The 22759-nt window shown below is 49.6% G+C and overlaps 8 protein-coding genes across 8 annotated transcripts; 1 reads left to right on the plus strand and 7 right to left on the minus strand.

Annotated features, from left to right (window-relative positions):
- Window positions 1-1914: 1914 nt before the first annotated feature.
- Window positions 1915-3630, plus strand: PFICI_10217 (uncharacterized protein; the record flags this gene model as incomplete). Its single annotated transcript, XM_007838798.1, has 4 exons — window positions 1915-1995; window positions 2073-2195; window positions 2257-3428; window positions 3495-3630. The coding sequence occupies 4 exons, from the start codon at window positions 1915-1917 to the stop codon at window positions 3628-3630; spliced, it is 1512 nt and encodes a 503-aa protein (XP_007836989.1).
- A 592-nt stretch (window positions 3631-4222) lies between these two features.
- PFICI_10218 (uncharacterized protein) lies at window positions 4223-4937 on the minus strand (the record flags this gene model as incomplete). The annotated part of the gene is made up of 2 exons (XM_007838799.1): window positions 4223-4368; window positions 4457-4937. The coding sequence occupies 2 exons, from the start codon at window positions 4935-4937 to the stop codon at window positions 4223-4225; spliced, it is 627 nt and encodes a 208-aa protein (XP_007836990.1).
- Window positions 4938-5917: 980 nt separating this feature from the next.
- On the minus strand, window positions 5918-8407 carry PFICI_10219 (uncharacterized protein; the record flags this gene model as incomplete). The annotated part of the gene is made up of 5 exons (XM_007838800.1): window positions 5918-6575; window positions 6643-6990; window positions 7054-7367; window positions 7428-8129; window positions 8261-8407. 5 exons carry the CDS (start codon window positions 8405-8407, stop codon window positions 5918-5920), a joined length of 2169 nt encoding a protein of 722 aa, XP_007836991.1.
- A 4902-nt stretch (window positions 8408-13309) lies between these two features.
- On the minus strand, window positions 13310-14952 carry PFICI_10220 (uncharacterized protein; the record flags this gene model as incomplete). The annotated part of the gene is made up of 5 exons (XM_007838801.1): window positions 13310-13625; window positions 13714-13820; window positions 14240-14438; window positions 14501-14596; window positions 14744-14952. The coding sequence occupies 5 exons, from the start codon at window positions 14950-14952 to the stop codon at window positions 13310-13312; spliced, it is 927 nt and encodes a 308-aa protein (XP_007836992.1).
- A 1586-nt stretch (window positions 14953-16538) lies between these two features.
- On the minus strand, window positions 16539-17220 carry PFICI_10221 (uncharacterized protein; the record flags this gene model as incomplete). Its single annotated transcript, XM_007838802.1, has 3 exons — window positions 16539-16787; window positions 16889-17043; window positions 17118-17220. 3 exons carry the CDS (start codon window positions 17218-17220, stop codon window positions 16539-16541), a joined length of 507 nt encoding a protein of 168 aa, XP_007836993.1.
- Window positions 17221-17806: 586 nt separating this feature from the next.
- PFICI_10222 (uncharacterized protein) lies at window positions 17807-19389 on the minus strand (the record flags this gene model as incomplete). Its single annotated transcript, XM_007838803.1, has 7 exons — window positions 17807-17942; window positions 18002-18211; window positions 18266-18763; window positions 18819-18923; window positions 18974-19104; window positions 19161-19235; window positions 19276-19389. The coding sequence occupies 7 exons, from the start codon at window positions 19387-19389 to the stop codon at window positions 17807-17809; spliced, it is 1269 nt and encodes a 422-aa protein (XP_007836994.1).
- A 460-nt stretch (window positions 19390-19849) lies between these two features.
- Window positions 19850-21202, minus strand: PFICI_10223 (uncharacterized protein; the record flags this gene model as incomplete). Its single annotated transcript, XM_007838804.1, has 2 exons — window positions 19850-20944; window positions 20996-21202. 2 exons carry the CDS (start codon window positions 21200-21202, stop codon window positions 19850-19852), a joined length of 1302 nt encoding a protein of 433 aa, XP_007836995.1.
- A 700-nt stretch (window positions 21203-21902) lies between these two features.
- On the minus strand, window positions 21903-22667 carry PFICI_10224 (uncharacterized protein; the record flags this gene model as incomplete). Its single annotated transcript, XM_007838805.1, has 1 exon — window positions 21903-22667. One exon carries the CDS (start codon window positions 22665-22667, stop codon window positions 21903-21905), a length of 765 nt encoding a protein of 254 aa, XP_007836996.1.
- Window positions 22668-22759: the final 92 nt, after the last annotated feature.

The raw sequence follows: 22759 nt of genomic DNA on the forward strand, positions 1-22759 counted from the left end.
TCTGTCCGCCCAGCCGGCTCGCCCCGCTACGCCATGGCTCACGGCCTTGGTGTTACTACCTAGTAGTAGGCTTGCCGCGAAGCCATTGCAGACAGAATATACCTACGGAAATGCCTCCATGCTTGGATTAGGAGCTTCGGAAGTACGGAAATGCACGAATATCGCATATAATGAACAATCACAGGCATTCTTTTTTTCTTATTACGGAGCGCTTGTCCGGTGGCTCTGCAGCTCGTGCCATGTCCATGGCGCGAACAGGTGACAGCTGTTCCCTTTGTCTGAAGAGTTTATGCGTGACAAGACCTGTTGTGATACCCACGGCGAGAAATCACAGGCAATTTATTGCGCAAATATGACACAATACAAATTTGATCGACCCAAAGACTGGCATGAGGGCTCGCTAGCAAACATATGCATGGTTATCTCTAGAAATCTGCAATGCTTGAATGATCCCGCTTTCCACGACCCTTACACACGGGACCATGTAATTATGCACATGGTGGGAAGTGCCATGTGTAATCTGCAATTGATAACCAAAACGTCACATTATGAGATGATCCCTCCTGTCGCGTCTTCGGTTACTCGGAACCCGGCTCTGCAACAGCGAGACAGCTCACAGTAGTGTGCACAGCTGCCAAGAGCAATGAATGCTACAATGGGAATAAGCAACTTGAATGACTTGTATTGTTCTGCGATGCATGACACCACTCAAGTACCTGCTTTTTTGCGACAAGTGTTTTCAAGTAAAAGAAAAGGTGAGAAAACCAAACGTTTAGATTACCTAAGCGTACAGCTGGGGAATGATTTGCTGTTTTTATTAATTTGAGCGCTTTTTTTAATTCCAAAAGAGGGCTCTCGGGCTCGATTGGCACTGTCGCCCAAAGCTGATTCGCTCGGTAGATGTGCGCCGAGACTTGGGATACTAAATCATTACATACCATTAACTACCATCCTGAACGAGACCAAGGCGGAAATTATCTGATGCCAAGCAGCACTTGTCGCAGTACTCAAATCTATATCTCTCAAGTCTTCCCAGTCGATATTCTCATCCAACAAAAAAGTGTGAGAGAAAAGGGGAGCCCAAATCCAAACTCCCTCTCTGGATACCTACCTACCTACTCACCATCAGCAATTGGCGCTAGGGATTACCTTTGCCGACGGCCATTACCGGTCCCAAAGACTCGCGCTGTTCCCCGGATTTTAATACTCCGTAAAATTTTAAGCAGTTATGCGTAGTACGCACATACATAGCAGCAATAGTGAATTCAAATCCTGCACGCGTGTGGGGGAAAGGACACCAGCAATGGAGCTGAGTCACGTCCAACGCAATCCAATCAATCAGGGAGCTCCTCTCCCTCCTCTGTAGTGCTCTCTTATTCCCCGGCCTTAGGCGGCCGCGCGGAGATTGTTCTGGATCTACGGAATAATGTGGACATAACTACCCAGAAACCACTCAACCTCCCACCACAGCAGTGGCGATGGTGTTTCTTTGATCTACACGCCGCCCCTTGCAGCGCACCACTTTGACCATGCCCCCTCGCCTCGCCGAGGATCGCAGTCTAGGACTCAATGGTGGATCTTTGTTGAGAACTTGACTGGTTATGGGCGCAGTCTGTTGACTTTGCCCACTGCAGAAAATAGTACTGTTGTGTAGTTGCAGCATCCCGAGCTACTCCGCAGCCATGATGGTCTAAAGTTTCGTGAGAAATGGGGGCACACCTCCGCAAAAGGTTAGAGTATGAAGGATGGAATGGGTCACTTATCATTCCTTCCCTTACGTTGAGTCCGAATCATTCTTGTAGTCTTGGTGCCGTATCTCGTCAAAGAGCTTTCCAGTTTGTTTCTCTTCCGGCACACCCGCCGAACATAATTTGTTCCAGTCTGAATACCTTTGATTGCCACCTCATGTCGACGATGGAGTCTAGCACGAGGATGGAGAAGACTCGGACGCAAGATGTTGAGGGCCAGAGTGACACCTCAAAGGCACCCGTGTCTGTAAGTCGAAAAGCAATCCTCGAGAGCAGACGGCTTCAAAGGTTTCAGTTCCTCATTGACATACATGGCCAACATAGCACGAGATCGAGAAACTAGCCGCCGACCATCGTCAGTATTTGATGGATAGACATGGATCCTTGGCTCTTGAACCTGTTCCCAGTATGGACCCGGCAGATCCCTACAACTGGCCCCGAAGGACAGTGAGTTTAATGGTGTTTTACTTCGAATGAGTGTGAACGGGTTTAGCTGACGCCTGTAAAGAAAATTGTTACCCTCATTCTGGTGGCTTTCCATGCCATGATGGGACCCTTCACAGCCGCTGCAATCCAGTCAGCCTATGTCAACATTGCCGAGGACATGAACATACCTGTTCAGCAAGCCACCTATCTCACCTCGCTCGTGATCGCTTTTCTTGGCGGTGCGCCGTTGTTCTGGAAGCCTCTGTCGAACTACTATGGTCGCCGCCCAATTTTCCTCATCGCCTTGATCTGCAGCATGGCCGGCAATATCGGGTGTGGGTTTAGCCCTTCTTATGGTACCATGGCCCTGTGTCGTGCCATAACGGCTTTTTTCATCAGTCCAGCCGCGGCCATTGGCAGCGCCGTGGTGTCCGAGATGTTCTTCAAACATGAGCGCGCAACCTTTATGGGCGCCTGGACCATCATGGTCACGCTCGGTATCCCCATTGCGCCCTTTCTCTTTGGCTTCGTCGCTCTACGGGTGGACTACCGTTGGATATACTTTATCCTAGCCATTACGAATTTCGTCCAGTTCGTCCTGCACTTCTTCTTCGGCCCCGAGACCTTGTACCGTCGCGACTTTGCTGTAAAACCTAGCAGCCCAAAGTTCAAGCACAAGTATTTCGCCTTTGGTCGAATCAACCCAGATCCCCTTTCTTGGCGGGACTTTTTGCACCCTTTTATCTACTTCACCAGGCCGGCAGTCTGGATTCCAGCCATGTCGTACGCAATGATTTTCCTCTGGGCCATCATCATGTGCTCGATCGAAATCCCGTCGCTCTTCCCAGAGCAATTTGGCTTCAACACACAGCAAGTTGGACTGCAGTTCCTCGCATTCATCCTTGGCTCCATCATCGGTGAGCAGATTGGTGGCCGTCTTTCCGATTACTGGATGAACTATCGTCGCAAGAAGACGGGAGCCTCGGTGCCACCCGAGTGGCGCCTCTGGCTTAGCTACCCCGGTCAGGCTTTCGCCATCATTGGGGTCATCGTCTTTCTGATCCAGACTTCGGCAGCATCTAGTGTATGGAACATTACGCCATTGGTCGGTGTAACCATTGCTGCCGTTGGCAACCAACTTGTGACCACTGTTTACATCACATACTCCGTTGACTGCTACAAGGAGGACGCTGCTGGTGTCGGTGTGTTCATTACCTTTGTCCGACAGATCTGGGGCTTCATCGGTCCTTTCTGGTAAGTTCTTGGGCAACAAGATCACAATGTCCCATTGTTTATCTTGCCAAACTAACGATTTCTCAGGTTCCCTCAACTGATTGAGAAAGCTGGTCTTCGGGGAACGGCTGGTGTTGCGACTGCAATGATGGTCGTCTTCTCCGTACTTCCGACTCTATTCCTCCAGTTCAAGGGCCGTCAATTGCACCGGGTCAAGGAGTAAAAGAGTCGTGAAAAGTAGGTGTGATATCGAGGTCATATAAGAGAGCTCAGCAGGATTAGAATTTCGACTGGAATCCGCTAGCGAAACAATTTGGTAGAAAAAAGTTATAGACATAGATTGTATAACGTACGATTATCACCTGTTCAACATGCCATCATTTGTGTTGATTCCAATACCGACGTGGGTATTTTATAGACTGTTCGTGCGGGGATACGCGATACCAGTATTGAGAGACGTAAACGGCGGATGCTGAGCAATGAGGAAGTAGTGACTACAGAGCGTCTTGTAAATCCATTAAATCCTTTGTCTCAAATCGAGGCTGACCGACAATAAATTGTTTCAGTACCGGCCTGTGAGTCTTAAAACATGAGATGCCGAGTAGTTGCCTTCAAGCCTTTGTGCGATACAGTTTCAGTGAGTCCGTACCACAGTGTTTCAACAGGTGTGTGTTACCAGCTATCATGTAGCCCACCATGAGAGGCGTGTGTAGATCAGCAGCTTCATGCGCTTTCCATCTCTCAGGCTCAGTCGGCGTAATCCATATGAATACCATTCCATAAAAGGTGCAGGCACGAGTTGACCAATTCCATCACTAATCGGACGCCTCTGCGACGTGTCTCTCAAATTGGCAGCCCACTGCCTTCTCGCCTCTGCCACAGCAGCTGTACTTCTTGGTGCGTGGCGACGTGCGAGTCCAATCATCGGCGAAATCAAGAGTGCTGCTACTCACCAGCTGACCTGCTCCATGGCGTCAGCTTGGGTGGTTCTTGAATTGAAAAAAAAAAAAAAGAGTCTACAAAGATTCCACCATGGGGCAGAAACTCACCGGGATGGTAGCAGCAGGCGTGTACACCGTTGTCCTGCTGTCTAAAACGCTTGTTGCAGTTTGCGCAGGTGTGATAGAGAGTCGTGCGCTTCACCTTGATCGGCGAAAGGTTCTGCTGCTGCTCCTGCAGCTTCTTCTTGTTCTTTGCACTCGTCTTGGATGGCGTCTTGGTGACCTTGCCAGGATCGAGAGGAGAAGTCAAGAGGCTCGGCAAATGGTGTCTTTGGGAGGTTGGAGGTGTTGCCAAGTGCAAAGGGCCGAAGGGATCCGTCTCGGCAGCAGCTGCTGGCAGAGTATACGGAATAAAGTGGGAAGAAGCAATCTTGGCAGTGGGGGTTGTTGAGACGGATGCGCCGCGCATGACATCAATGTGACATCTTGCTGCATCCTTGACCTTCTTCTCCATGCAGAGGGCTAGGATCAGTTCCCGAAGTTCACTGGCCGAGAGGCCGTAGAGACTGAGGGCGAGGTTGTCTGCCATTGCTCTGAATTAGGATAACTTGTGAGATAAACGAAGACTGGAAGGAGAGAATGAACTTCAGTTTCTAACAGGAGAAGAACGATCATTAGCCGTGATGCTATGTACAAATATGCTGAACCAAAGCTGTGTGTAGTTTTGTGTAGAGCTTGAAAAGCTTTGAGGATGCTCTATTTCTACTTGTGAATAATCGAGCACCCTATCTTCTTAGCAATTGGAACAATAATGGAATTCGCCATGGTGTTGAACAATCCATGTGGTGTGGTTGGCCGAGATCGCATTGTTCTACAAAAAAGGATTTTTTTTTCTTCGACGGAACCTAGATTGTGTTGCAGATTGTAAGTGCGAAGGCCAGAAACTAATAGGCGTGACGTTTGGCAACTTAGCAGCATTGTGGATGTAGGATCTGATTGCCATCGACGCGGGTTGTGTCGATCCTCTGCACAATTGTTTCCTTCCAGCGTAATAATGCTTCTTTGTTGTCGGTGTAGCGCCTGTGGAATAATGTATTCTTGTTTAATTGCAGAAAGTTTGCTCGGGTCCCTAGCTAAAAGCAGTCCACGAGGTTTCCTATTGGATCTTCTGTATATATCAGGTATGTATTCTGCGACTGTGAAATGCGCGCAAAAAAAAAAAAAAAAAAAAAAAAACATTATTCTATTCTAGAATCATGAGCCTCGTGTCCTTATATCCAGCCACGGCATCTCCTTCGGTAATGGGTTTTCTCATATGGCTAAAATTTAAACTAGAAATCTACCGTACAATAATGCGCAAGCGTTGGAAATCCTTAGAAGGTTGAGAAAAGAAAATCTGCATTCGATGAAACATCATCAATCTAGATATGCATCATCTTGGTATCTGGAACTTTTAGCCAATCCAGAAAACGCTCATGCGAGACAGTATGAAGAAAATCAAACCTGTACATCGTTTGTGCCACACATACATCTGCACCCCCGGACGTGAGGCTGTAGAATGTCTGGTGTCTAGCTGGGGCTTCGACTCGTGCTATTGCTATACTCACGGTCGCTGTAGTCAATGCCTTCCATTGCATCGCGTCCACTATCGCGATGGTCGCGGTTCTCGGCGTGATCTTCCAGGTCCAGTATCTGATACGCTTTCATGAGCTCATCGAGTCTGCCCTTTTGCGTTTCGTCGTGGCTGTCAGTACTTCTCAACACGTAGTGCGAAAATACATGTTCCGCCATGAAACGTTTTCGCCTTTCTTCGTTTTCAATATACGCAAATTGACGGAGGTGCTGTGCGTCTGCTGGTGACAGGGAGTCGCGGAGCAGAGCGAATACAACCTCGGCCATGTAGTAGTGGTATGCCTGTTCACGCAAGCCCTTGGCACACAGGAAGACGGTGGCAAGTCGAGAGGTGCGCATAGGGCCAGTGGTGGTAGAGAGATCTTTGAGGGCAGCAAAGCCCACGAAATGCAGACAGGACATGATAAGGGGGTCACATGCCTCAAATCCGTGTCTCGCGTAGTAGATGCACACCAGAGACTCTAGGCAATTCCAGCCTGCAGTTGCAATGGTCCGCGCCTTTAGTGTTTCGTCGGGTCGGCATGTTTGCGAGCCTGTATATATTTCCTGATTGAAGCGGTCGAAGAGGAAGATGATCAGAATCCAGTATTGCATGCTGAGAGCCGTGTTAGCTAGGAGGAGCATATGTGATAAAGGGATGCTTGCGAAGCAGATGTACACACTGGAGTTTGATATGCACTGGACATGCTATTTGACTGGATTGCAAGGCAGGAGGTAACGACTGCTCCCATGCTAGGAGCCTTTCGCGATACTGCAAAGCTTCATTTAGAGTGATCGGGCCAGAGAATCTTCCCGAGCCAAATGACCGTATGACGACGTCGTGCATAATGATCATCAGTCTGCAGAGAGCGCTGAATACGAGACTATGGTAGACAGGGATTGCCGCGGATGCTTGTGGATAAAGAACCAAGAGTTCGCCCGGGTGGGAATCCTGCGACGGCACGTCAACCAGGAAATTGGGTGGCGGTTCGAAGAAGATGGGAGCCTGACGAGTCAGGAATGTCTGCATGCTGTTTTCGAGGTCATGTCAGTTTCAGGGTGTTCCCAGTTAAATAAGCTCAAAAAGATCTTACGCGTGTAGGCCGTATAGTGCCCACGCGGTAGTCAAGTATACAGCCTGCCTCGTGCTATCTGCCACCATGTTGTATTGTTTGAAAATGCCCATATCGTCTGCCATGCGGATGGCGCGCTGCAAGTATTGGAATCCAACCTTGTCCACGCCATCGCAGTTGAGGACGTACGATATGATGGCCGCAGCTTGGACGCTGGCTATGTGGTTCCGCGACTGCTCGCGCTCCCAGAGCCGCCTGGCCTCAGCCATGAACTGATAACGTAGCTCTCGGGGATTCCAAAAATCAGTAGAACTTCCAGGCACTCGGTGCGAATGCTAGCGAGTTGTTAGTAAAGTAGTCCCGTAATCAATAGTGGTTTAGCCCGGGACACCCACACAAGCACAAGCCAAGATGGCGTTCACGAGAAGGGACGAGCAGTAATCTTTTTTCCCCGCAACCAAATTCTGGAGAAAAGGCTCCTTTTGGAAGACGGCCACGGAGGGATAATCATAATACAGATAGGACTTGAGAAGCGCTCGAATAAGATCGTCCGAGTCTGTCACACTGGTCCATTGTGCAGCACGCACATGGGTCAGTTCTGGCTCGACAAGTTCTGCAGCATGGTATGGCCATTCATACTGTTTTTCGTACGCCGGGACATTGCGCGGGGATGCACTTGAGGGAATATTTGGCCTTCTCCGTTCAGAGAACGTCTTGTAATAGAGCATGGACTGGACATAAGGATTATTGACATCCTCGAGGCAGGGCGGCAAGGATGTCGGTGGGAGCATGGGAAAGTTATATCTCATTTGAGTCGCAGTTGGCAGCCGAACTTCAAGCAGGAGATCCCCATGTTTGATGAACCTGACGAGGGATTCGACGGATTCACCTGCCCGTAGCCGCTGGAGAACGGCGGTAGCATCATGTTGTTTTCTTGTGCGCAGAATGTTGACCAGCTCCTTATGCAAGTCCGTCAGCTCCTGCAACTCCTTGTGTTTTCGCTTCAGGTGATTTTGCGCCACGATGGAATCGCTGGCGTATACGCATGTAGCCCTAGAACGACGGCACCTGGAGCACGTAGGACGGACTCCATCACACTAGGGGAGGCGGAAGGGATCAGTAAAGTTCCAAGTGACTAGACTGGACAGGACTCGGGCCTTCACTTATACGGAGAAAGAGTCCTAGTCAAAGGTACGCCGTCGAACCGACACCAAGGAGACATACTCACCTTGGTCTTTTTCTGACGGCATTCATTGCAGGCGGTCAATGTCTTTGATACAGGCGGGATGGAGGAGTCGTAGATAGCAAGTGCCGGTGCTGCCGCCGCCGCCGCCGCCGCCGCTGGGGGTCCCGGACGAGGGAGCAGAGGCCGCATGCTCTCGTCTTGTTCATGGACTACGAGGAAGCTTCCCGTCTTCTTCTTTTAAATATCAGGTTCCACGACTCAAACGGCATGCACAAATGCGCGAAGCCAGGCATCACGATACCCTGGGCACGTTGTTTGCAATTCTTGTTTCGATCAGTCTTGCTTGGGCTGGTGGGTCAAGACATGGTCAAGTCTTCGTGGATCCGGATGGCAGAGGGATTATTACTGATGTGACAATATTACAAGCCGAGCGGAGGTGAATTGATGTCCAACGCATGTGTGTACATCAATATAGGTTTTTCTTTTTTCTTTTCCCTCTTGGTCTTTTGTTTTTCCCCCCTCTGCAAGAGTGACCGTGGTGCCTTGCTGTTGTTGCTTGGCTCTTTTGGCTTGGTTGGTAAGTGGGAGGAAAGAAAAAAAAAAAGCACGCGGTCAAGCACATAACAAACGCACAATCGTACGCACGCGGCGCACGTACGCAGCCGCTGCCGCCGCCCATTCAAGGGGAATCAGATCATTTGCTGTAAATCGATCACGATACTAGCATGAGGTTTGTGCCATTGAGGGTCTGCGTGTAAAGGTCGGTTACCGGTGTATCTAATAACGTCACTTGAGTGACGTCTTCGCAACCAATCTGAGTGGACAGCGGAGCCGACTCCGTGGCCAGGGGTCTACGGGGCCTAGACAACTCAAATTGCCATTGGCTGTGGGTGGATAATCCAAACCTGCAAATCGATGTTTTGGCATTGAATCGAATTGTTAGGCCAATCATATATTGCAACCTTGGGAAGGAGACGGCGGATGCGTATGTTCTAGAACTAAACGGAAAACAAAAGACATCCATCATTGCAATGCGGAGTTCCTCCTCGTATTGCGACAAATGCCATCCCCTCAACCCCCCGTGACGAGCAAAAGGCCCATGGTGGCTGATAAAACATACCATCCATGCTGCACGGGTGCAATCCGAACGGGCTTCCTATGGCCTCCAAGCGGCCTCATCTTTATGTTTGCTGTTGCTTTTTGCTCACTCCCCTCATGCATGGACGAACGGCTGGACCCTTGATGACGTCGACGTCTTGTCGCTCACCATGCAGGGTTCCTGTCCGCCTTTAGTCCGTCGACCCGACAACCGATTCCATTTTCGGGACTTCCGGCGGTGCACTAGACCGAGCATGTCTGGGTACGCAAGGTGGTGGATCGGTGGGTGCTTATTACAGAGGACGATGGACGATATATAACGGGGGCAACCGTATCCATGTAGTCAGTACGTTGTACGCTTGCTAGCTAGTCGATGTGGAAATATTCCTTATCGATGAAGCCAAACATATTATAAAAGCCTATGGAGGAAAAGTGATGTGTACACCACTATATAAAGCCTAGTCAGTCGGCCAGGTGGCAGATTTTGCTCTATTCCCCGGATTCAATCAGTCACATACCCATCTAGCAATACAACACTACCTACCACTTGGGGTAGCGAGGTCAGGTAGCGAGGTCAGGCAGGAGGCAGGCAGGAGGCAGGCAGGCAAGCAAGCATGCAAGCCGGCAGGTAAACTAAACCTACTTCTTCACTTGAGCTTGCGAGCTCAAAAGACCTGGGGCGGCTCCCAATTTCAAAGGACCAGTCTGGACTCGGCCGATCGGCCTCATTGGGGACTTTGTTGCAAGATCACAAAGTCTACACTACTCGTGGACCGTCGGGAGCAGGGTCAATTAGAGTTCGCGCCAATTACCATTTGAATTGTTTGCCTCGCACGTGCAGCAGCAAGCATTACGACTTACGCCCAGTTGCCCATACGCTGTGTCACTACAGCCCATTGAAGGCAGAGACATAGAGACTGGAGACGTGGCTTGCTTTAGTTGCCGCGATGGACATCTGAATCAACAAAATGGGACTGCCGACATATTCGATGACGGTATACTTCAACCACGCATTGCCCGCCAATTCTAGAGAGTCTTTATCACAATCTGCACAATTGGCACGATCATGAGATCCGACCGCTTCTGTGGCTCGAAGGGTACCTAATAATGTACTGTGTAGGCAAGATTGGTCATAGGGTTATGCTTGCTGCCCTAGTGGACCTCTACGGACGGACGTTTACCATGGCCAGCCACTTGGATGGATCGTGCAGCAGCAGCAGCAGCAGCAGCACAACGGTATTCCTCTCCACAGGAGGCTATCCTTGATCCTAGATGAGCATCTTGGCATCTCGATGCCAGAAACGAAACAAATGATTCCGTACCATCACCACCACCACCACCACCACCACCACCAACACCGTCTCACAAGGTAGGGCCCAGACGGCTTCTACTGCTGCTTTGCCACTATCAAAACCTACATACCCTGATACTATGCAGACTGTCGGTCGACACTACGTAGAAGGCTGTCTGTGATTTACCCAAATATTCATGCCCGAGTCTATCAACCTGCTGCAGCATTATTATTCCGCTTACTTCAGCTGGACTCGCACAGGCTGCGTGGTCGCTACGCTGTGCCACCCATTGCCGCTTTTCCCAGCGCTTGGCACAAATCCCGGGGGGCCCTGGGCCGTGACCCGCCTTACCATTTTATTTATTCATTTTTTTTTCCCTCTCCAAGGCAACTCTTACAGGACACACGCACAGTCCACGAATGACCAGTATTCAAAGCAACCAGGTGATCGAATACGCTGGCTCCATTAATCAGGCTGGAATCCATCATTGCGTGCATCGCCCCTCGAGCACGTTGTCTGAGTGAATTTCGAGCCTTGCCGATCCAAGCTTCCAGGCTCGTCAGGGATTCAAGGCGCCTGGCAGGGCTTAGAAGAATTGCTGAGAACATGTTTCCGCCACCAAGACCAGTGCCGCACGCTCCTCCGTTCGAGCCCGTTCTGTTCCCGGAAGATAAGTCCTGAACCGTCCGGTTTGTCGTGCGGGCTTCTGTGCGGGCTCGAGCCGAACTCAGATATTACTAATACTATACTACTGATTCATTCACAGAATGCACCAAAGCCCTTCTCCTACGACACATGCTTTGGCCCTGATGCCGGAGGTTGCCGATGGCCCCTGTTTGTTTGACCCAGTCGGCCTTTGATCGTTCTTGCGATCTTCAGCCAGGTAGATCGGCGTGATGTCGGTCATGAGGAGCCGATCATGGTCCGAGGGATTATCAAGGTGTTCTCATCGTTGCCAATATCGGTCATATCTCAACAATTATTCGAATCTCGGCCTCAGACGGTCCCCACTGTCGGGTCAATGATTAGTTACACGAGCTGCCGATGCCGTCTGTTGCGCATCTAGATTTCCAGGCCTGATCGCTGTTGATATACTAACTGCAGAGACATGGATGGCATCTGAGCACATATACGAGATTTCAATAATCCCAGATGGAGAGGAAGAATCAAGAGGCTTGATGACTATGCATTGCTTTGCCCAACAACATGACTTCATCTCCAACTCTCCGTCATGTTAACCAGACACTTACTACGTAGTAATTTGATCATTTTGCAGTAGCTGTTCACGGAATAATGGCCATGATCTTAGATACAGGCCCGAGTCGGTTACTAATCAGCAACTATACCTACCTAGTCAGGATCTGAATCACATCAAGCTATTATTCATTTGCCGCCAGCCTCTAGTCTCCGTTTATCATACGATGTACCCGCAAACTACGCACATAGGGCAAAATAGCATGTTCGTTGAGATTTTGAGCAAATCTAAGTGGATACCAAAACGTTCTGAATTGGTGGTCTTGAAGCTCATCTATCTATGCATACTAGAGTCCGTCGCAGCTAATCCCAAGTGCTTAATCTCCCATGTCCAGAGACCGTTCGGGGGCAACGGTTTACTATGTCTGTTGATTGTGTGCTCGCGGGCCGAGCCTGTCACCCCGTTTGGACACATTGAACCCTTGATGCTGCTGCAGCTGTCCGCGATTAGAAGCACCGCCGTTGAAATATCTATCGTACCTTGCAATATCATGGGCTGCCTTGGTAACAACCTTGCTGGAGTTTCGCAGCACGAAATATCAGGGTACAAGTTTTGTTTTTGTCCCCTCTTCTCCGTTCCTTGAAAATTTTTATATGCCTGTCCATCGAAGCCCGGTGTCTTTGAGAGCCATGATAATGTGCGGCATGTTGAGACACACCCCCGCTCGGTACCCCCAGTGGGTCGAAAACCCTCTCCTCGGCAGTCAAGTCCAGTGAGTCGATTCAAATGGAATTTCACTGGAAAATATTGCCAAGAGACATATCAGGATAGCTGTGTCCTATTGATATGGCTGCGCCACTGGAGTAAGTAGGCACGAAAAAACAATCTGTGGTGCTGAACTAGAATACTTGATCATTCATATGCGCATAATCGAGCCGCACAACCCGTCTGCTGGCATGGCACACCATCACCCGTCGTATTCGCATTTCGTCGTCGTTGCGTGCTCATCCAAAGGAACGTCATGACTTGACGAAGCAGCATTTGTAGAGTAGCAGCTTGCCATTAAGAATCATGAAATATGAGTTTGGACCTGGCAGTCATTACCTTGCCAGTAGCACCTCAAGGTGGGATGAATTCACCATGAACTGCTCAAAAGATCCTTGCAACTTTTGAGACGCACCGATGATGTTGGTTTCACTGCCACGGTCGCTTAAGTGTGAAATATTTGCGATGCGAGTTACCTGCAGAGAAAAAGTTCCCTACAGCAGACAGTCGATTCCGGAAAGTCTCCGCCGCCGACCAGCAGGACTCGGCACGGTATTTGGTTCGGGGACTTGGAAATGGTACCAGGACCAGCAGGTTCCAAATGTAATCGGATAAAAGCGGGATTGCTGCTGAGGAAAAAAAAAAAAAAGGCTATATATTTTAACTAAATGCCAACATGAGAAAAGAAAACCTCGTGCCCTTGATTTGCCTCCAATGGGCAAGAAAAGCATGAAACAGACCCTAGCAACTGCTGCTCAAGCTCTTAACGATGCAGTAAGTTCCATCATTACCTGATGAGACCTTTGTGGGTTCGTCGCCATTGTTGTTTCCCTTGTAATTATCGCAGCTCTTACCGTCGTCCTGGCAACTGTTGGATATGGTACACGAGTCGCCATAGTTGCCATTGATGCCGCAGAGGACGCCGCCGTCAACCGCAACTACATTGTCAATAACAATGTGGCGAGCTCCTCCGTTATTGTCACAGTTGCCGCAAGAGCGCGAAACTTTACCATAGTCCTCGGCGTAGAAATTCTTGATGTTCACGGTGCCGAATCCACTATTTCGGTCCCAGAAGATTAGCATGTGTATGTTCTGGTCCCGCCCAACGGGCCTTTGATGCCGTTTTGTTTGCAGGGCTTACTTACTTGAACTGGACAATCTTATCCGCCGCGGCAAAGGCGCCTCCGCCGTTGATGTAGGACGTCCCACTATCCTGCTTCAAGGTAATGGCGTCCTCGCAGACATCCTGCCACTATACCAGTCCCGAGTCATTAGTGTCAATTCAGACATAGAGGCCCCAAAAGAAGCCTTTTTTTTTTCCCACCATAGTGCGTCAGACTTCGCCCCGAATTGGTCCAATAGGGTAATTCATGCCCCTAATGTAATCCGCAAGAGGCAAGAATCGACCGGAACGTTGCTTACCCAGACGTTGTTCAAAGTGCAAGTGCCTTGACAGTGCACTCCTTCGGCTTGGCCAGGTCCGATCTACAACGACGCGACTTAGCAATTTCTTTCTCATATACAGATGGAGTTTATAATTAGCGCTACTTGGCAAGTCGGCTCTGAGGCTGCTAATGCCAACCTGTATGTTGTACTACCGCCTGGGGAGGCGCTTGATTCTCACGAGCCTTATCCGAAATGCTTCAAAAATATCATGGGGAAATTTCTTACAATGACATTGGATAGAGTTGCGCCACTCTTGAGGACAAATATAGCGTCTGCCTCGCCAGTCTCTGTTTGTTCTTCGCAGACAACCGGATAGCGATCGTATTTCTTCATACCGCCGTCAAAGCTGCCGCTAACTGTAATGGCTACGGAAGTCGAGACAGCACCTGAAGAAGCAGGCAGTTTGGTCGTCAGCCCGGTTGGGCTGCATGACAGTAGTGTCAGCATGACTTTGAATCCACAATAATGAACAGTAAAAAAACTCACGTGGAGCCACTGCCGGCGGTGGTCGAGGTTGCTTTAGTGGTCGTAGTGCCGCCGGCGGTTGAAGTCGACGTCGCCCCTGAACCACCACCAGTGGTGCTGCAACGGATTAGCTTTAATTTCAAACGGGTGACCTTGGGGCTCTATCTAATATGATATTTTCCCCAAATAGCACATGGGAATACATCATATGTGTCGATCCTGATGAACAAAAGTAACAGGGAAACTCGGCAAGAATTTGCTTACTAGCAGCTGCACTCTTTGGAGATCTGGGACGGCTTGTTTGAGCAATTACTTGCCCAGCTGTCCAATCCTGTCGTGGCCGTGACGGCGGTATTGAGGTACTTTGAGCACACGGTGACATGAGCACTGATGTAACTCGCACAAGCGTTGCTGTCCGGGTTGGAACAGCCCAGGACGACTGGGAGAAGACCAATAAGGGCGTATGCACGCATCTTGAGAGAATGAGGCTAGAAAGCGTCTCTAGAATATAGACTAAAGCAACAAGACGGAACTCGGTCAACTGCTACCATCATTGAACAGTCAAGAAATTCAATGTCGTCGAGTAATACTTATACTCATGATCATGGTCCATAGAGCCTCAATTCATACTACAGGGTCAGCCGGCCATGCTCACCATTGGAGGATACAAATTTTCCGTTTCGGTATGTTCCAGTGGTTAATATAACATGTTGGAAAGAGTCGTATAGAGAATAACCTGTGAACATGATATGTCTCTAGATACTCAGTCCAGACCTTGCTGGACAACGTGGTGGTGTTCCACAACTGGAGAGTTCGAGATGAGATGCAACCACATGGGGAACATCAAAGAACCCAAACCCTGGCAATGCGACTTTGAGAATCCTAGACGTACCTGACAGGAAACATTGTACACGCTATATTACCCTATACAGATCTACAAGGATCCAGATAAGCATACTTGCACCTGGGGTTCTAGTAGTATTCTCTCACCTTCTTGCACCCCGCAGATGCTATTGTATATACTTTTGCTAAACCACCAACCCAAACATGACATGAGTGTATTGCACGCCAAGATTCAATAAATCATATCTGACCCTGCTTTTCCATCATGAGGTCGTGTCCTGTGCATACCTGACCCCTTTGCAAAGTCGCCCTGATGTGTGGGCTGACTGCCATTCGTGGAAAACATCGAGTCTTGACTATTGGGTACTGATATGGGCTTTTTGTGAATCCGATTCAGATCTGACAAACAAAGTGCACTACGGAAAACAGCCCGAAGCTATCAACTAGCAGATTATTTTAGCTCTTAGATCAGCAGCCTAGATCTGATGGAAGATGGGAAATCTATTTCTAGGCCAATCTAGACCAGAAGGCAGCGATGCCGAACCGACCAAAGCTAGGCGGTAGGTAGCACGCGAACTAGGAATTTATATTATAAGTACCGACAAGAAAGGAGCAGTCAAGATGAACGAGACCCCACAAGGCATAGAATGTGTAGAAGAAGAACAAACAAAAGTTTAAATGATAAAATAAACAAATAGATTTGTTTCAGCTTCAAGCCCCAGGCTTTTCTCAAGTGCATGAAAAGCATCCAACAGATCAAGTCCGGAAAAAAGAGGTTCGGAAAAAAGCCACCAATACTGCCAAGCGCCAAGCATTCCAAAAGGCTCCCGCCCCGGAATCTCAAGAACCGCAATTGCTTAGAGGACTTAGAGGGTCTTGGCAAAAAGGCTCACTAATCTAAACCCAGGAAACCAAAAGTTATATCGCTCTTGTGGGATTTGGAATACTCTCATCTGATCAATTTTTTCCCCCCTTGATTCCTTCCCTTTCTCGCGAATTCCTTGAATTGATGCCCCCTCCCTTTGACTCCCAAACGAGGAGTCACTCGAACCGCAAGCGAGTAACTCGATTCATCCTAATCACAAACACGCTCGCTCATTCGACCGCTCTCCAATCCCACGGCCGATACCGATACACTGTCCTCGATCCCACGAAGAACTCCTCAGCCATTTCCACGCCCAAAAAGAAGAAAAGAAAAAAAGAAAAAAGATCCCATTCAGACAACTTGTCTCACCTTTCCACTTTCCACCTCATACACCCATCCGCTGACAGTGACATCCTTTGGAACAGTCTCGACGCTCTTTAAAAACTCGACGTCATCCCTGACGGCCTGCTCCAAGTCGGGAAACGGCAAAAAGTCCAACCCTTCAATCTTCTTTGCCGCCGCATCTCCCAAGTTCTTCTTGACGATACCGTGAGCATCCTCGTTTTGAAATGTCAACATGCCACAGCCAGTGTGCTTGATCTATTTGGGACAGACGTGAAAACGCCCAGTCAGCCTCCAACGTGTCATGAAGATTCGTGTTTTGGAGGGAGGGAGGGGGGGCCGCCTCGTCTATTGCTCACCAGTATAATCTCCCTGGTTCCTAATAACTGCTCCGAAATGATTATGGACCGCAGCGCATCCCGCGCGCTGGCGCCCGCGTTGCGTATCACATGTGCATCACCAAGATCGATGCCGAAAGCTGCCGCTGGATCGATGCGAGCATCCATGCACGTTACTACACGACCGAAAGAATGAATTGATTAGCTCAAATCATGCAAGCTATATGACTGTACTGTGTTGCAGACTTACAGACGAGATATTTCTTTGCTGGAGGCAACGCCAGATGCCCCTTGGTGAACTGAGAGGCATACTCTGCATTATGCTGTTCCAGGTTTTGCTGTATAGTAGACATGGTTTCGGTACCCGTGCTCTTTTATAGTAGAAACAGATGCTCAATCGTGGCCAAATTGACCATCAAAGGACCCGCAAGCACTACTACTTTATATAATTCCCAAGACTGATGGACCCTATCAGCTCCAGCTGTCAAACATATACGTATTGGGGATTGTGAAACCTGATCATGTCATCATGACAAGGCCGAAAAGGGAAATTGTGGCCTGTGCGAAGAGCTGAAATGAGGGGTCTATCAGCGTACATAGAAGCTCGTCATTGTCGCTAGCATCGCGCAATCTGACACGATACAATCACCTCTCATACATCTTGAGATATAAGCTCACCGACAGTAGATGTGAGTGGCCAAGACTCCAATAAATCGGCAATCCTAGACTCAGCTTCCTCCCGGCAACCATGCCATCCGTGTGCTGGGCGCCGCAATGGGGAACTGATCGCCAGTATTTCACCTCTGAGCGATCGGCAACTCATGGTTCATTGCTTGCTTGGCATGTTTATTGTTTGCCCATCTATTGATTTCTGCTGCTATGTACCGAGTAACCATGGCATTGCACCACCAGGTCATTGGCCATACCCGTAGAAGCTCATCAATACTTTGGCCGAGACGGAATAGTAGACATGAAACGCTTGATATCAATATTGAGCTCCAAGAGGTCGGAAATCCACCGCAAGATGACATTGAACGACTCGGGCTCACCCATGTGTTTCTTGCCTGGCACAAAGCTGCACACCCGTTAGTGTATTTCCCATAGAAAGCAATGTACATGGCAAAGGATACATACCGCGCTTCCTTGGCCATTCCATGGAGAAGGCACAGGTAGTAGTCGTCGACGGGGAAAATCTCATCTCCAACACCGTTCACTAGCAAGAGCCTCGTGCAGTCCTTTTGCAGCGTGCCATCCTCTAGTAGCGAGAATTTTCCACTCGCCTCCTTCTTGAACCGCTCAAAATCTGTTCCATAGCCGTACTTGTGGCAGAGCGAGTGCGAGAGACTGCTGTGGCGTCAGCCAAAATTGTGTTACATGTCAGACATCAGAGTGACTTACTCGAAGGGGTACTCAAGATAGTCGGCGTGGTCCAGCCAAAACGGGTCGAACATGAAGTGACAACCACCACCATGTGCTACGGCACCTTTCACCTTGTGTGCATGCGTATGGGCCAGACGAATGCTGTAGTAGCCGCCAGTGCTAAATCCCCAGTTGACAATCTTTTTCTGATCAATACCCTCTTGCTTCTCAATCCAATCAAACATGCTTGTCCACAATCGATCTGGACTTGTAGGATCAGAGGGTGCCGCGGGATTGTCTCCAGTGCCCGGTATCTCGACAACGAGGGTCGCGCAGCCCACTTGGCGGAAACCCTCCTTCCAAACAGCTAGTTCGGTCCTGTAACCATCAAGACCCGTAAAAATTATGATTAGAGGGACTTTGTTTGATGATGACGCATGCTTTGGGAGGTGGTAGAAGCCAGGCAGGACATCGCGGTCACCTTGTTGCGCATGGGTGTGGGGAATATCTACTTCGACCATGGGAAATTCATGGAGCCTTGTTACGAAAATAGGTTAATCAGACATTCCGAAAAGCTTGACATGAAACTTACTCTAGTCCTTTGCGCGCCGCCTCCTTGCCAGCGTTCCAGGCATGTTGCTGCTTTGGCGATCGCACAACGGGAAAACGAGCAATGCGATACACAGCAGAAGCTCGCCTAATACTTTCTTAGTTCTGAATAGTAATTCTGATGATGTGAGAACCAACAGATAAAGCTCCGATGCCTTTGCCCGGTCTCCAGAGTTCTCCGCAGCTATAGCTCGAGTTACCAGTTCCTCGGCTTTGGGAAAGAAGCATGATGCATATTCATCCCAATTGTACGGCTCCTTGAGATCTTTCTGAAGAGTATTCAGTACTTTAGCAATTTCATAAACGTTCAGGTTCGTAACCATACCTGAATAATGTCTTTCACGACGGGCTCAAAGTCTTGAAGTGCACCAAACATGAACGGGTACAGACCAAGAGTGCACTATACACATGTCAGCTAGATAGCAGCTATGATGTTGCACATGACTTGCCGGTTCGCGCCATTTTGTCTCCCACAAAGCTTTGAAGCTGGCATGATGCGGGCCCGGGGTGACCAACTTGTCCTGAATGAAGAACCTTCCACCTTCGAGCGCCATGGCTACTCTTAACTATACTATTCTTTTGTTGTCCAACGCTGAAGGAGTGCAAAGAAAAGAAATAAACTTTATAATACAAGAAGAAATGAAGAAAAGGAAAAAAAGACGACTAGATGACTTTTAATCAATCAGCATACATCCAATCCGGCCTTTCGGAGTCACTGTGCGTGAGTCCGGGTCTTTGGGTCTCGACGGACCTCGGGATGGGGAAAACCGCCGGCGCTCCACTAGGGATGATGTGATATCGGCCCCTCCCCATGTATGCAGCATGTGGTCGGTCGGGGGGCTGCTTTATACTCGAAAAGGGCAGCTGAAACATACCTACTGCTTTCTTCCGACCGCTGCAACCCGCAGCAATGAACAAATAAACGCGCATCCTGCTTCGTACAGTGTATAGCACACGACGGATGCCGATCGCTTCTCCACGGCATCCGAAAAGCCCAGGTAGGCCAGAGCTGATCTATTTATCGTATTGATTTGTCTCTGGATGTAGATCTGGATATATTTCCATATGTTTATGTTTGTAATTCTCATACTCTTTCTCGTCCAGAGGTTTCCGTTCGTCCGGATATTGCTCCATTAATGGCTGCATTGCCATGAAAGCCTCGGCGTTCATTCTCATGCTGACACGTATGTTGTCGGTGTGTGCATGCTCTTCAATTTCATCTCTGTGGTCCGCGATATCGCTTTGTTTGCTCTTGGTACCTGCCGGTCGATGTTGTTCGAACAGAGCTGGTGATGATGTTAGACAGACGTGACGTCTTCTGCCACCAGTTCCCTCACAAAACATTCTGAGCATGATGTCGAGTGGAGCATCAAAATGTTTCAGACCAGCATCATTGAGTAGGCTGCGAGCGCCCCGCCGAGATAATGCATAGGCAGTGGAACAAGATCCATCCTGAACACGGTGCACCACACGCGTATGATCAAGGAATTCTTCTTCCAGGTCACTGGGCTGCGATAGGAACTTGAGGTATTGTTTCTGTGGCACAGTATAGTCTGGATAATGCCCAATGAGTGCTCGGGGAATCTTCATTTCTCTTGTTGGTAATTGCATTCCACAGTGGCCGAGCCAGAGAACATCCCAGTTGTCGCCGTATGGTGTCTGACTGGGTGCTCGGGTCCACGGCAACCTATTGAGCGGCGCCTCTTTTCGATAAGGACTATTCGTGCTGCCTGAATTTAAGCTTGTATCAAAGTACACATTGGTTGCATGCATTGGCTGGAGTAGGACTTGGGTAGACTTGGCAAAGTTGAATATCTGTTCTCGGAGGCGAACGTCCCAGTCAGCATCATCTTCCATGATCAAAGCTGAAGTCAAATTCCTGTGCACGATTTCCCGTATCGCATTGATGTGTCCACGCCACGACCCGACCTCGAGATTTGTAGGTCGTTGGCGGCCGTTCGAGCCTAGAGGAAGCACCTTGTCAGGCACCGCGGCTCCCCCGACGCCGTTGATGAACTCGATTTCGAAATCGCTGAGCACAGATGACAGCACAATGGCGTCCCGGCGATCTGTTCGAGCAGGCAAACCTAGGACGAATACTTTCTCAAACTAATGAATTGTTAAAGGGCCGCCTGCATTAGAGATGCCTGGGAGTCTTACTCCAAGAGTCTTGTTGTACACATCTTCGGTATGGACGGGGTGCTCAGGTTCCAAATCTGGGATCTTAACCGGCAGAGGAGGTGGTTCCCTTCGAGCGATAGAAATGATCCCAAAGGCCCAGAGGAGGAAGACGGCAATGAAGAATAGGGCGAAATTGCAAGGTCTTCTTCTAGCAAACAGGACGCGTCCACACATGTGGTAGTTCATTGCGAATGACATTGGGGGCAACAAGCGCGGACTGCAGTCGGCTAAGTGTGTGACGGAGCGTGTGTATGATATGAGCGAGAGAGGAAAGAATTCAAGATGATGTCTGTGATTGACCTTTTGCCAAAACTTGATACAAAATTTGGTAGCGAGTAGAACTTGAGTTGGCAGAAGAGCGATGAGTTTGGCGAACAAAAGAGATGTTTACATTGCGAAGTCTCCCATGAACGTTGTGCGTGAGAAGTACTGCATCGTAAATGGGCCGTGACAGTCGAGGCTGGTCTTGCCGAACAAAGTCTTCCAATAGAAGGAGCCATCTCGGGCAATGACGACTCTTGGGATGTCTTGACCAATATTGTGGACCGCAACCACCAGGACTGATCAAAACAAAGTCGACCACCGCTCTGAAACGTTCCAGGAAAGTGATAATGTCACTGAACAAAAGAGAAATGTACATGATAAATACGCATATGATCAACACCGTAGCGTGCATTTGATGCTCAAGGCTTCTGCCACTATCTGCTCCCACCTTATCGGAGGCTCGCTCAAGAAAGTGTTACATTCATCTCTATGGGACCCTCCGTCTGTTCCTGTCGCAGCGTGAGTTAATTAGAACAGACCTGGCTGGCGAGAGTAGGGCGCCAGATTACAGGTCGTAGCTTTCAGATGGGCGGATTTGCGCTATTTGTGCGACAAGTTTCCCTCATGACATGACAAGTCCGCCGTCCACAATGACTTGCTGGCCGGTGACTGCGTTGGCCCAAGGACTGGCAAAGAACAGAATCGCACCCGTGACGTCTTCGGGGGTAGTCACCCTGCGCAGGGGCGTGACAGCGACAATCTGATCAAAGACGAATGGAGGCGTGGCACTGCTGGCATCCGTCATCGCGAGGAGCCCGCCTGCCACCATGTTGACCGTGACGTTCTTGGGGCCAAGCTCGGCGGCCATGGAGCGGGTAAAGGCGACGAGGGCGCCCTTGGCGGCGCAGTAGTCCTGGTAAGGCACGACGGGGTTCTGCACGAGGTTGCTGCCAATATTGATGATGCGGCCGCGACCGAGCTTCTCAAATCCGGACATGGCGGCTTTAGTGGTGTTGAGAGCGCCCTGGATCGCCACGCGAATTTGTGCATCAAAGTCTTCCCACTCGAGGGTGTCCAGCTTCTTGCGCGCGTCGCCGTTGAATTTGAAGCTGGCTAGCGCATTGTTGACCACGACGCTGATGGGCTGGCCATAATACGACTCGGCCTGTCGGAACAGCGAGGCGACCTGCTCCGAGTCCGTGACATCGGCGACAATGGCGACGGCTCCGAGTTCCTTGGCCACCTGTTCGGTCGCTGGGCGTGAGAGGGAGGATGCGCAGTTGAGGACGACCTTTGCTCCTTCGGCGCAGAATGCCCTAGCCGTGGCCAAGCCGAGACCTCGACTGGATCCCGTCACCAACACGACCTGGTCTGCCAGCTTGGACATTTTTCTTTGCGTATCACAGTCCTGTGTTTGAGCAAGGTGAGGAACCCAAACACCAGAGCCGGAATCGGACACTTTGCTCCCAGGTACCAGCA

This window comes from Pestalotiopsis fici, assembly GCF_000516985.1.
Source record: "Pestalotiopsis fici W106-1 unplaced genomic scaffold PFICI_Scf_7, whole genome shotgun sequence".
NCBI lineage: Eukaryota > Fungi > Ascomycota > Sordariomycetes > Amphisphaeriales > Sporocadaceae > Pestalotiopsis > Pestalotiopsis fici.